The sequence below is a fragment of the Poromitra crassiceps genome, assembly GCF_964638095.1.
Source record: "Poromitra crassiceps genome assembly, chromosome: 7".
Classification (NCBI taxonomy): domain Eukaryota; kingdom Metazoa; phylum Chordata; class Actinopteri; order Beryciformes; family Melamphaidae; genus Poromitra; species Poromitra crassiceps.
In genome coordinates, this window is record NC_139628.1 from 7,756,635 (window position 1) to 7,771,597 (window position 14,963).

At 45.6% G+C, this 14,963-nt stretch overlaps 1 protein-coding gene across 1 annotated transcript in view; it reads left to right on the forward strand.

Moving 5' to 3' along the window:
- The first annotated feature begins 275 nt into the window (after window positions 1-275).
- LOC310780191 (ephrin type-A receptor 5-like) overlaps window positions 276-14,963 on the forward strand; it is a 54,865-nt gene continuing 40,177 nt past the window's right edge. The window contains exons 1-5 of the mRNA XM_083640767.1: window positions 276-364; window positions 709-770; window positions 3,155-3,349; window positions 5,350-5,785; window positions 10,641-10,796. Coding sequence (XP_083496893.1) covers window positions 289-364; window positions 709-770; window positions 3,155-3,349; window positions 5,350-5,785; window positions 10,641-10,796 — 925 coding nt within the window. The 5' untranslated portion in view covers window positions 276-288. The remainder of the gene's footprint in view (window positions 365-708; window positions 771-3,154; window positions 3,350-5,349; window positions 5,786-10,640; window positions 10,797-14,963) is intronic.

Here is a 14,963-nt window from a genome sequence, read left to right on the forward strand (position 1 = left end):
TAAGCATAACAAACCGCAACTCTACCACTTCACTTGTAGTTGTAAAGAAGATCTCTCACCCTGAGGCTAGTTAGTCACAGGCAGGGGCGGAGATTTGGGGGGTGGGGGGTCACGGCTCAGAGCAGACATTCCTCTGGTCCAGATCAGAAGGAGAAGTAAACAGACTGTCTTGGAACCTGCCTGAACCTCTGAGGAGCCTGCAGACAGCCTTGTGCATGGCAGCAGTGGACTGACAGTAGCATGGATTTCTAGATATTTGAGAACGTGGGAGTTGCCTGCATTCGAACAATGTGGCCTGTTTGTCCCCTATTGTGGATGTGGGTCTGGTTAGTGGGCTGCATTGTGAAATCTCCGGCAGAGGAGGGTGAGTGTTCAGGGCTGTTTGACTTGACTAACAAGTGCTACTGTAGATGCCTATATAAAAACAAGTTGCCTTGCATATTCTTATGATTTCTTTATGTACTGTATGTGTGAGTACTTTGAGTGCAACGCAAGCCGGAGTCAAATGTGTTCATACTGTACTTGTTATGACTGTGTTCATGTGATGGTGCTATCAGCTGTTTACTGTCAATAAGGCAGATAGAGGACAGTGGTTTGGTTTCCAAAGTGCATTCCATTTTTCCACCAAGTTACACACGAAAGAGAAAAAGTCCAATGTGACTCAAGAGAAAAACAGTGATGACTTTCTCAACTCTTTCCTCTGTACAGTGGAGCTGTTCCATTCTGTCAAAGAGACCAAACTGAAATGGACATCTGACCCACGGGATGATGTAAGTCTTTGATGATGACATGTCTTTATTTCATTATAATAACACTTGTGGCATGCATAGTGTAATAACTGATATATATATATATATATATATATATATTCATTCAGTATAGACGGTTTTCACCAGAGCGCAACCCCACAGCACTTCCTTTTTCTCAGCATTCGGCAAACTGCAGAAATATTCACTTGACATCGTTACTTTTGTTTTCGCCGCTCAGCTGTATAGACGGTTTTCACGGAATGGTCAGTCGTGCACTTGAATGTTTTTTTTTCTTTTATGTCCATAGCAAACACTGCAACAGGAAGTGAGCGGGGGTTCAATTTAGAATGTTTTTGTTGTCAAGTTAAAACCGTCTATATAAATGGGAGCTGGGGCTCTGTCTGTCTGTCTGTCTGTCCCACTGATGACATCATCAGTGATGTCACCAATTAACTCACACACACACAAACACACACACACACACACACACACACACACACACACACACCCACACACAAAGTCACGAGATAGACTGAGGGAGAGTGGGCGAGAGACTGAGGAGAGGGAGAGGAGGAGAGGGAGGGAGAGAGAGGGGGGAGAGACTGAGGGAGAGAGAGAGGGGGAGAGAGAGAGGGAGACATTGTACATGCGCAAATAGTGCAGGTAAGGCCACACAGCAGCCGAGCTGCGGGCAAGGCCAAGCAGCGGCCGAGCTGTGAATGCGAGCTGCAGGACAGGCGAGCCCACGCAGCGGGTGAGGTTAGGAATCGAGCGTGTGATGCCTAGTATATTAGAAGGGAGCAAGTTGGCAATGTTATTAAGGGGCGGCTTTAGCTCAGGAGGTAGAGCGGGTCGGCCAATGATGCAAGGGTTGGCGGTTCGATCCCCGCTCCCTCCCAGCTGCTGTCGTTGTGTCCTTGGGCAAGACACTTAACCCTCTTTGCTCCCAATGGTGTGTAGGCACCCTGCGTGGCAGCCTGCTGCCATCGGTGTATGAATGGGTGAATGTAGACTATCTACTCATTGTAAAGCGCTTTGGATAAAAGCGCTATATAAATGCAGACCATTTACCAATGTTTGTTTTGGACACGCACAGCGGCAGAGGCATTTGAGATAGACAGATTCATCACAGAGGGAGCGGAAAGGAAATCCATATACGGTCGCAGCCGGTCAGTCAGAGCGGGTTGGAGCCAATGGCAGAGCTTGCAGGGAGCGGAAAGGGATTTTTCTTCAACTGCAGATTGAAATGGTCGGCACCAATGCAGAGCTTATACCAGCAGCCAGGCGCGGGCTGCATAATCGGACACGTTGGGCAAATGCCCGGTGGCCTGGCCTGGCCCAAATCTGGCTTCAAACGGCCCAAATCGGGCTTCAAACGACCCAAATTGGGCTTCAAATGGCCCAAATTGGGCTTCAAACAGCCCAAATCCGGCTTCAAACGGCCCAAATTGGGCTTTAGACGGCCCAAATTGGGCTTCAAACGGCCCAAATCTGGCTTCAAACGACCCAAATTGGGCTTCAAACGGCCCACATTTTTGGCACACGCGTCGGCCCGTATCGGCCTGGCCTGCTTGGTATCTAATGCCCGGCCTGAATTATGATCCCAGTTGTCGGGTATTAAATTCCTGACACGGCCTAACTGTAACCGGGCAGCTCCACTCCTGAGCTCCTGCCCCCTCTTCTCAAAACAAAACATGAAAACCCTAATATGGTTTATCTGTATGAAATGCAATGTTCTTCAAATGAGAAGTCAGTCCAGTATCGTTTCTCCAAAGTTAGGTTTATTCTCAAAAAGTAGCATGATACAGATGATAGATTCTGTGAGAGCAGAAGGATGCTCTCACAGAAGGCGACGCATGTGTGTAAAAGCCCCCCAACAGTGTCTTAGTGAAGCCCTGTTTTATACACTCTTGGTCAGTCAAAACACATTTTCCTGGCAAGAATGTCACTTAGCTCATCGTGTCATCGTCACCTGGCTCTACTGCTTCAGGACAAAACCAGTCAACAGAATATTGCTCAATGTTCAGAGACACAGTCTCTGAGATGTTCGGAGTCTCCGGAGATGATCCTCCAAACATAATTTTTCGGCCTTCAGTGTTATTTCCCAATCTTATGGAACATCAATTTGATGAATGACCATATTTTCCCAAAAACATATTGACGACAAACTGTGGTTGAGCAACCTGGTTATACAACATCTCAACAGGCCTTATACAACATCTCATCATTGTTTTTCACAAACCGGACCACGAAACAGGGTGCAAACCAACTCTACACCCACACAGTCCGCCCCTGCCAGCAGCCTGTTTCCATGCAGCCAGACTTCTCTCCCGGCAGGGAGGGAAGTCTGGCAAGTGAGACTAGCTTTTTAGTGATGTGTTTCTCCATTTTCTCTCTCACCACAGTGGGGTGAAGTGAGGATGATCCTGGGGTCTGAGACTGCAGTACCTGTCTACCAGGCTTGCAAACACGGAAGCAGAGGCAGACGCAGAACTGTTCTAAGCCAGTGGTTCCAGCGTAAAGGCGCCCACCACCTACTGCTGGACATTGTATTTACCCAGGAAGAGGAGCCACCGTCCAGTATGTCAATACCACTACAGGTCAGTGTTGGGAGGGTTACTTTTCAAAATGTATTCCTTTACAGATCACTGAATACATGCCCTAAATGTAATTTCTGATGCATTTCATTACATTACTCAAGTTAAGTAACATTATTCTAAATAATTTGGATTAATTTTTTCAAGATCATTTTGCTGAGCCCATTTGTCATGGGTCACTCTGAATGTACACAGACGTGAGGGCAATGTGGTTGTGACGTGCACTGATGTGATGTTGTGATGTTCTTCAGCATATTTTGTCAGTAAAGTGTTCTTTATGTCAAAAACACTTTCCTGACAGAGTCCTGCTGTGTCTCTCCTCTGACATTGTCTCGTGGTGTGTGGCAGGCAGTGTTTGGGTAGGCAGTGTTGGGCAGTAACGCGTAACGTGTTACTGTAATCGGATTACTTTTTCAGTAACTAAGTAATATAAGGCGTTACAATTTCATATAGTATATATATACAGTATATATATACATTGGCGATTCTAGACCTTCCAAACAGGGGTTCCACCACCCAGAAGTCAATATTACTCCGATAGGGGGGTCTCCAGGGGGGCTGTGCCCCCCCCCTGCATAAAGAAATTTTGTAAATTTTTAAATAAAATGCATTAATCTGGGGCACTCTGAGAGCAAAATGAAGAGTCTAGTAGATATGAAGAACTACACACATCACATTAATATCCTCTTCAGTATGCTGTGGCTTTACAGTGATGAAAAAATAATTGTTTCCTTATATAGCCTATTCTATCTGCATGATAGTGTTTCCCAACCACTGAACCGTGGCCCACTGGTGGGCCTCAGAGCACCATCTAGTGGGCTCCTAAAGCAGGTGTTTTCAGTCAACTACTTGAAATTAATATGTGGCAGTCAAAATCTATTTGTGGTGCTCAAAATCTATTGTGGTGTACCTCCACAAATAGGTAACTATAGGAGACACTGAATGCTATAGTAGGATATGACAACAAATTCTGAACAGGGCACTCCTGAAAAAGAGAGCATTGCTCTCAGTGAGACTCCCCCTGTATAAAAAAAAAAGAAAATCATCTGGCCACTAGGGGTTGCACGTGCAGCCAGTGCACCAACGTATAATCGCGCATGTATATATATATACATATATTCGGCCGCTGCGCTGCATATGTACATGCCTAGCCATCAAGCGCGCGTAGTGTTACTACAACTTAATACCGCCATAATACCGATTTAAACTGTAACTGTAATGGAATACAGTTACTCATATTTTATAGGGCTGTCCCCAACTCACTCAATTCTGTCAGTAGAATCGGATTTGATAGTCTCGTTTATTGTGCTTTTGGAAATTATTTTTGCATCTGTGGCAGTCAGACAAGATAGAATACAATACTGTACAGTACAGTACAATACAACACAATACAAACAGTTATGACTGATATAACAAATATTTGCTCACAAAGTTTATTGTTGTAAGATTATTGTTATTATGTCTTCATTGTTTATTTAGCACAGCTATACTGGAAGCTATAAAAGATCTCTGGGTAAGGAAAGTCCGCAAAGGCAGACTACCAACCTCCTTTGACTGTACAACATGACTTTTCGAGTATTCTATACTATGTATAAATATTTTTTATAAGACTATCTGGCAATCATAAAATCCATTGGCATGAGCTTGCTTGATTTATTTAATTGTCCCTTAAGTATTATACTAGAATAAGATAGTAGATATACACAGAGGCTATATATATATATATATATATATATATATATATATATATATATACCGGTATATATATAATATCACGATGCATTGGGAGAAACCCAGCAATTATGTAAAATCAGACATTCAGCACCCCCATATAGTGGGAGTAGAATGATCCTCGTTTCATAACCACAATTTGCAACTATTCGACTGAGTCAAATCAGGCTCCTTCGAACGAATCATCGACTATTTTATTTGGCGTCACCGCTAGTATTGTAAATACTGTATTCTAAATACATGTATTCTGTGCCTCCCCAACCCTGCTACAGGTTCACCTGATAAACTCAGACACGCCCCTCACCAGGTTTCCAAATGGTCGCGACGTTCTTCAACTCCAAACGTCCAGGCCTTTCCCTGATACAGTCCGCCTAGACCAAACCTCTGGCTACCTGAACCGCAGTCTGGCTCTCCACCTGCGCTCAGTCCTTCAGAGGGGCTTCCATCTTGGCTTGTCCTACTCGGGGACTTGTGTGCTGGTAGCCTCTATCAGACTGTACTACAGGAGGTGCCCCGATGTTGTGGGTGACCTGGCCAGGTTGGAGGGGGCCGCGGCCGGGTCGGGGCCCCAGAACGGCTCCTGTGTGCCGGGGGCTGTGGAGCTTTCTCAGCCTGTGAGGGACTGCCGTGTGGACGGAGTATGGGGTCCACTGCAGGGTGCGTGTGTCTGTGGACCTGGGCATCAACGTGTGAATGGTACCTGTCAAGGTATGGAAATGAGATGATTTTTCCACTGCATGTTTTCCATACATTTCATACGTACGTCTGATCTGCACTTTGAGAGTTCCTTTCACTCTTCGTATGTTTTCAATATGAGTTATGCGCGTCATGACATTTTCTTCTAGATTAATTTGTATTGGCTGTTACTGAGGCATTTATTGGTCCTAATAGTGGTCTCTTGTATTTGCCAATATTACATGAAATTACATTATGTTACATTATGTCATTTAGCAGATGCTTTTACCCAAAGCGATTTACAATAGTACTGTTGTCAACAGTAGTGAAATCAACTGTGTATCAGCTAAGACCTTTAAAAAGGAAGGAGCAGCATTTGTTAATAGTTGAAGGAATAAGTCGCTTTTCTAATGAAGTGCAGATAGTTCAAGGTGGTCCAGGTCTCTTTTTTCCCATGACAGTCAGCACAAAATGTAGTATGCGACAGTCAGGACGTATTATGCCACACCTGCTCTTCTTGCTACTCTGGAAAAGAGGAAGTAAAACCATTTGGTATGTTAGGGTTACGGTTAGGCAGCTAAAACAAGTTGGTTGCAGTTGGGGTTAGGGGTTGGGTAGGGGGTTAAAAAAGTGGTGCCATGGCACGAGTCCGATACCTCACGAGTCCGACACCTCACGAGTCCGAAAAAAGAGGCTAACTTCCCCCAGACCCTAACCCAAAACCTAACCTCTCCCACCCCCACGCCTAAACCTAACCTCCCCCAGACCCTAACCCAAAACCTAACCTCTCCCACCCCCACGCCTAAACCTAACCTTCCCCAGACCCTAACCCAAAACCATGAGGTGTCGGACTCGTGAGGTATCGGACTCGTGAGGGATCGGACTAGGGGGCAGTCCCCAAAAAGGTAGCCTGGTAAACCAGCCGGTCACGTGAACTCACATTTCATTTCGTTCTTCGTTCCCGTCTGGCCTGAAGCGGTCACCCAGTCTTTGCAGTGGGCGGGAGTTAGGTGGGTGTAGTTGCCTTGACAGACAACTCCTTCAGCCCATCAGCGTTGGATCCAGTCAAACCCAAATCCACTCGAGAGAACAGCATAAATATATTTTCTGCCGAGAAACTCCGCTGTTGCATAACTCGTGTACTTGTTTAATTTTTGTTATTGGGTCTATTTCTGCAATAGCTGCACTTTATGGATGTTTAAACTCGACGGACGTTGACGTTACTGCTTGAGGTGGACAAGCACGGAGGCAGCCATTACTGTTTTGCCAACAGTAATGTAATGTAATTTTTTTCCAATATTTTATTTTAAAATGATTAATAGAGCACTACTGTACACAAACAAGACAAAACAAACAGGCTCAGGCACAGGGAAAGAAAAGAAAGAAAAAACATACAAACATATGGTAAATGGCCTGCATTTATATAGCACTTTTATCCAAAGCGCTTTACAGTCAGTAGGTACATTCACCCATTCACACACCGATGGCGGCAGGCTGCCACGCAGGGTGCTGGCACACCATCGGGAGCAATTTGGGGTTCAGTATCTTCCCCAAGGACACTTCGACATGCAGACTGGAGGAGGCGGGAATCGAACCACCGACTTATTTTATCCAAAGCGATTAATGGACGACCCGCTCTACCTCCTGAGCTATACAGCCGCCCCAAACAAAGAAACATCATCAACACTAAATATTACAACATGGTGCTACCAGCCACATAAGGTGCATTATGTGCTTATGAGAAATGTACATGGGATCCCGCGCGAGGGGTCCATGAGAAACCAGCCAGGCGAGTCACCCGTCGCCCCCTAACCTCATCGAGGTAGGCTAGAAACGGGTCCCAGATCGCTAGACTTTTTTTTTTCTCCAATATTTTATAATTTTCAGAACAAACAAAAGCAAAACTAAATCAGACACAAACATATACAAAGAAAAACAAACATACCAACATTACAATATGATGCTACCAGGGTGCCGCGTCTATGTGCCGACAGGCCGCAGTGCCGACAGGTCGCAATGCCGATAGCCCACAAGCAGAACCAGCTGAGCGAGGCGGCGTGCAGCGTGTCGGTGGAGCTATACCTCTCCCAGCCCCCACGCCAAACTTAACCTCCCCCCATGCCTAAACCTAACCTCCCCCAGACCCTAACCCAAAACCTAACCTCTCCCAGCCCCCACGCCAAACCTAACCTCCCCCATGCCATGCCTAAACCTAACCTCCCCCAGACCCTAACCCAAAACCTAACCTCTCCCACCCCCACGCCTAAACCTAAGGTCGGCATTGCGGGTGGTCGGCATAGCAGGTGGTCGGCATAGCGGGTGGACCCCGCTACCAGTCGCATAAGGTGCTTAAGTGCTTGTAAGGGATGCTGTACATAAAATCCTGTGCAAGGAGTCCATGAGAGGTTAGCGGGTGAGTTATTCATCATTTCTAATCTCATTAAAGTAGGCAAGGAACGGATCCCAAATAATTGAGAACTTCCTAAGTGAGTTGGTCCTCAGGAACCCGAGTCTCTCCATACGCACAACCGACACCATGTCCGCAAGCCACACACGAAAAGGTGGAGAGTGGGACTTCCATTCTTTCAAAATGAGTCTCTTTGCGACCGCCGTCCCCTGCGTCAGAGTTCCGCCTCCGGCTGAAGGGTTATCCCATAGGCCTTAGAGTACCAGTCAAATATTTTGGCCCAGAATCTGGACAGTGAAGAGCAAAACCAAAAAGCGTGTGACAGTGTACCCTCTGACCCTTGACACCTATCACATAGTGGTGAGACAGAAGGGTAGATCCTGTGCAACCTAGACTTGGAATAGTGAAGTTGGTGAGTGACTTTAAACTGGATCAGCTGGTGTCTGCTGTTGATTGAGCAGAGTTGGATGACAGATAGACTCCTGTCCCAAATAATTTGGTTGGTTCTCAGGAACCTGAGCCTCTCCATCTGTATAACAGAGATCATGTCCATCAACCACAATTGCAAAGGAGGTGAAGAGGTGGACTTCCATTCCTTCAGAATGCCAGCAGCGTTCCTGATTGGCCGGTTTACGATGTCAACTACGAGGCGGGTCGCTGATTGGCTAGAGCGCTTTGTAATTTCTGCAATCACCCTCACAGGGCTGGAGGCCAGACGGTCTGGTAGGACAAAATTAAATGTGAGTTCACGTGACCGGCTGGTTTACCAGGCTACTACAAACGGGGACATGCCAGGAAAATAGGTGAAAAACATCGGGACACTGTGATGCTCGGACCAGCTCCCTCATGATGAGGAAGTTGCAAAGAGAGGACGCTACCACAGGACCACCCACCCATGTCCATGTACACCATTCAATTGATGACAGTTTTGTGACTGGCACAAACTTTCATGAGACCGGCTTGTGCATTTCTCGTTTGGCTTCCTCCTCTTCCTATTTTTCCTCTCCCTCCTCCCTTCTTCTTCCTCTTTTGCATTCTTCTCCTTCTTCCTCTACTTCCTCAAAAAGCCCCGCCTGACTCTCTCTCTCTCTCTCTCTCTCTCTCTCTCTCTCTGACACACACACAGAGCGGTGCGCGCACACACACACACACACACACACACACACACACACACACACACACACACACACACACACACCTGGCCCGACTCACCCCATTGCAGCAGCTATAATCCTTTTGTTTTGTTTTTGTTTTGTTTCTTCTTATGCGCACCAATCAAACATTCTGCATTATAAAACGGCTCTCTCAAATCAAGCAATCTGATTGGTTCACAGCCATTGTATAAATCCCGTAACCCACTCTCATAACCCATGGCCATGGGTTATGAGTTGCCATGGCAACTCTCTTACTAAAAGGCTTTGGTTACCTCAAATGACAATGTAGAAAAAACAAATGGCGGAGACAGCTGTCAGATCCTTGTGAATCGATCTTTACTAATACTTCGCAGAAAATTATGTTTTGTACAAGAATAGACGCGGGCTAATGTCTTCTTTGCAAAAAAAAGGCTGTTAACCCCGCATTTAACCCCGCATTTAACCCCGTAACGTTAGTTGGTGTCGGGCTTTGCAGAAAGCTCTCAGCTTCTCAGCAAGCGCTGAGAATGCAGCGCTGCACTCGAGCTGCGTGTCGGGCTTTCCAGAAAGCTCTCAGCTTCTCAGCAAGCGCCAGGATTGGCCAATGTCAACTTCAGTCTCCAGAACGATCCAATCAAATCACCCGCACGTTCTTGGGGTCCCGCCTTACAGTAGTGTTTCAACTGACTCTATCAGAAGGCCATGCCAGTCGGACTTATAGTATTATTATTATATTATCATACTATAAAAGCAATATAGCACTCGAGCTGCGTGTGTTGTGGCATATATCCCGCTGCTCAGCAGTTATAACAGCTGATCAGCGGGATATATTTGCTACAACACACTGGCTCTCATGCTATATTGCTTAATTATAAAACGGCTCTCTCAAATCAAGCAATCTGATTGGCTCACAGCTGTGGTATATTGAGCATATACCACAGTCAATATAGCACAGTTAGAGCCACTCACTGTGTGAAGCGTGAAAAGAAAAAGGCGAGCTGTTTGGACCTGAACCAGAGGCCTCATTTCATGCTTCATTTTTTAAACACTGATTTAAGACATTTAAATAATAATAATAATAATAATAATAATAATAATTTTCATATTGCCATACTTGGTAACCGTTTTATAAAAGCAATAGATCACTTCAGACCGTGATATATGCTCATTATATCACACCTGTACGACCCTTATGTGTGGTAATGAGCATATACCACGGCCTGTCATGATCTATTGCTTAAATATAAAACGTCTCTCTCAAATCAAGCAACTGACAACACAACACATAGAAGCCATCAGTCCTCTCATTGTTTACAGTAATCTAACCAATGTATCACCATTTGCCCAGCCTGTAGGATGGGCTACTACAAACCAGCCAATGAGAGTGGAGGATGCCAGCTGTGCCCAGCCAATAGCAGGACAGACAGGGAGGGATCGGAGAGGTGTGACTGTCTACAGGAGTACGAGCGCCTGCCCGCTGAAGCTCATGCCCTGGCCTGCACCAGTAAGAAACACTGACTTTACTGGAAATAATCATGTGCCATCTTATATGTGACTGACTCGCGATATCACTATGAGACAGACACTAATACCTGGGGCCCTATCTGCCGACAGGCGCTATCCCCTATTAGCGCTTGCACGTGCCTTAAGGCAGGGAAGATAGCAGTCCGCCATGCGCCAGCTGTCCAGGTGTTATGGCGAGTTTTGCACCCCAGCGCCGGCAGCATCCCCACATCACGGGAGCATATTGTAATGATTTATACAGAAATGTAACTGTTTAAAAGTGATATAATTGTCTGGTAGACGTGACCTCCCTGATTTCTAAGTTAAAACAGCCCCGAAATATGTTGGGGATGCAATTCTCGGCGGGCATTCGGAAACGTTCACGGGCACGTGTCGCAGACGCAAATTAGAGCCGTGCCAAAATCATCTGCGCCCCCAAATGCCTGCGCAAACGGGATTTGGGCGGTCTTAACTACCAGAATTATTCACGGGTGTGGCCAGGCAATCATGGGCATTACGTCAATCAAAACCAATCAGATTCCCGTCTCGCAAAGGCTGTTTGCGCGAGGCATGCAATATGCTGTAATTCTCTCCATGCGTAATAGTGTACTCACTCGTGCAAGGACAGAGAGAGCTTATTGACAGATCCTCTGTGGTGCCAATGACCCTCCGAGTTATGAAGGTAAATAGCCTATGTCGATTGTCCAACAAGTTTTTTCAATTCATTTCCCTCTTTGCGATGTGATAAAAGTTTCTCAGTGAGTTATAGTTGATTGCCTCACTGAATTATCTGCTAATACCCAATTTGAGCAGCATAATTGGATGTATTGGCGTGGCAAGGCTGTGCGTAATGACATATCCAAAAGGAATTCTTTTTTGCACTGCTCTGCGCTGCGCGGAGATTACGGTGCGCTCCCAGCAGCGAGGTATTTGCGCATAAAAGGTAATTTTCAAAGCTCTTAGTGCAAAGTATTTACGCGCTGTTGACAATAGGATAATGCCATCCATCCCCACATTTCAGCGCTGAAACGCTTGCTTTGGCTTGTGGCAGCCAATGCCCAGTACAATTATCACAGGCATGTGCTTGTGTCCGCCCCCAATTTGCATTGCGCACGGCGTTAAACGAGCGCAAGCAGGGTGCGAACTACGGGGGAGCTGGGGGGGCTTTGGCTCCCCTTAAAGAAATAGTAGACCCCCTGAAAGCATGACTTGTGAAATTTGGGGGGGTCTCTAAATTATTGACTAATATATATTACCCCATGTATTTTCTATTTCTTTTTCTGTACCTTCATAGTGAATAATGCGTAAAATTACGCTATTTTAATCGTATGATTCAGAGTGTGCTCAATCACTGTCAAATTCACTGTAAGCCCCTATACCGACATGCATGTTATTCTTATCATCACCACATCGAAGCGTGGCGGCGCAGGTGCAAATCAAACGTCACTCACGCGGGCAGGTCAGATTTAAAACAACAGCAATATGTCAAAAAGAAAACAAGGCAGTTTGACAAACTTTACATTCACGAAGAAATGGAAGCAGCCGTCAGTTGAACAGCAACAAGTCGCTTCTACTTCAAACGCAGATGTGGAAAAAGTGACGACGTGAAGCTGGAATAGCCTACCTCCGAGTCCTCCCGCATATGGAGGACTGTTTGTGAGATGGAATGCGTCAGGAACTTCACAGTGAGTGGGACATGGAGTGGATAAAAGTGTTGGACAGAGATATCATGTTCTTGTGGATGCAGTGTGTATGGAGAGCAGTGCGCCCGTTTCGTCTTTCTGTGCCCCCTCACCCTCCCTCCCTCTCTGTGTGCGCAGCGCGCTTTTCTCTCTTGGAGAGAAAAGTGGAACACCACGACAAGAGCTGTATCCGTGTCTTTGAGCGTGCTGATTTAAAATGAGTTATACCCCTAAATTGGCCTTCAAATTGCCTCAAATTTCCGCTGCAGTGCCCTTTTATGAATTTGAGCCCCTCTGCACCCCCCCCCCCCCCCCCCCCCCAAGGTGACAAAAGTCGGCTCCCCCGAAAGCCACAGTATAGTTCGCACACTGAGCGCAAGCGCAAAATTTGCGCTTTTGGGGAGATATAGCCCCTGGTCTTTTCTCTTCATAAGGGAAGTTAAAGGTATACTATGCAGCTACTCACTGCCACACCACAGGAGCAGTGGGGCTTTTCTTAAGAACAAAGAAAACATTCAAGTAACTAAAACACCCACTTTTACCACTATGGCAGCAGCACTGCAGCAGCACTGTCCAACTAAATGAGCAACATCTGTACATTCTCTAACTAATGTGTTGAAATAGAGTACTACAGGAATGCAGTACCGCACAATGGTCGAGCTGCAGGGTGGGCGAGGCCACGCAGCGGCCGAGCTGCGTATGCGAGCTGCAGGGCCAGCTCGACGAGCTGCAGGGCGGGCGAGGCTGCGCAGCAGGCGAGCCTATAGGAGTTCATATTAGCATATAGTTAAAATTTGCGGTGTCTGTCTGTAGTTGGCGGCGGTGTGGTGGTATCTGGCTGAGGCTAAGTGGTGGGAGTATAAGTAGGGAGAAGAGGACAAGTGGCGCATCATCTCCAGAGTCTCCACTAGGGCTGGGAATCACCAGATGCCCACGATACGATACTAAAACAATACTTGAGTCACGATACGATAGTATTGCGATATTGCGATATCGCCGATATTGCGATATATTGAATATTGCGATATATTGAATGTTGCGATATTTCGATATATTGCGATTTCTGACTTTTTCAACTGCAAATTATGTCCCCAAAGGAAAACTTTGTCAACATCTGGTTTATATAAGAACAATTTTCCAGTCTGTACATCTGACTTCAACCATTTTATTGCAGCAACATTGTAGTTGTAACAAGTAGACAGACCAACTTTCATAAAGTCATGTCATAGTTGCATGCACCTGACAAACTGAACTGTTTGTTACAGTCTACTTACAGTCAGAGATGAGCGAAAATACATCATAAAGTATTTTGATACAAATTACAAATACTTGCTCAAAAAATGTATCACAATACAAATACAAAATACTCGTCTGAAAAATGTATTTGAGATGCAAATACGTATTTTGTATTTTGAAAATACATAAAAATACATTTTATAAAAACTGATAAAGAGCTGCAACAATTAGTCAATCCATCAATTAATTGCCAAATATTACATTAATTGCCTATTTTGATCATCTGTTCATCATTTTGAGCCATTTCTGTAAGGAAAATGTCCTAATTCTCTGATTCCAGCTTATCAAATGTGCAATTTTCTGGTTTTCTTAGATGGTAAATCATCTCTTAGTCCTCTGTGACAGTATTCTCCTTTGTGTACTAGGGTTGGCACCATGGACGATGGCATCGACCATTGTCGATGGGCCGACCCCCATCGACCTCTGACACTCTGTTCGAATAAAAGATTTGGCAGATTTAATCATAAAAAAGGCTATCTCCACTCAACCGCGACACACGGGGGACGCACAGGCGGCATTAAACAAGCGGCAAAGCGTACCTTATCCCCAGTTCAGAGAAGTGGTAAAGCGGAGAGGAAGATAAAATAAGCAGAAGTCGGTTGTGTTGTGAAATTGTTAAGTTCACGTTCTTTCCTGTTTTCAACCCAATGTGAGTAATGTTACAAGTCTTCAACTGTGAATTCAACTCGCCTGTTTCCAGGAACTCTCTCCATTACATACTATGTAGGCTGCCTGCTGCTGTGCTTCTATCTCTCCTTAACGTAACCTAATGTTAGGTTCAAAACTGAGCCCACACAAATCTAACATTAGCCACCAGTAATTCTGCCCCTTTTCTGCCAGCTAGTTAAATTAAACACACACACGTTGTTGGTCACGATCTGTAACATTAACGTTTGATTGTTTTGCGCCTTTCAATATTGCTGGTAGTGATAGCCTACTGTTTGAATCGCCTGGCTCTGTACTGTAGTAGTAGCCTATCCAAGCCAGCTGGTCTCTCATGACATGTAGAGCTCAGCTGTCCTGTTGTAAACGTGAACGTGCATTGCAGTGGCGCAGCCAAACGGCACCACATGGACTTCATAAGTCATTAATTAACCCCACCCCCCGTCAACGATGATGCCAAAGTCCATCGCGATGTTTCACTGTGGAACCATCGCGATGGTTATTTAGGTGACATCGCACAACCCTAT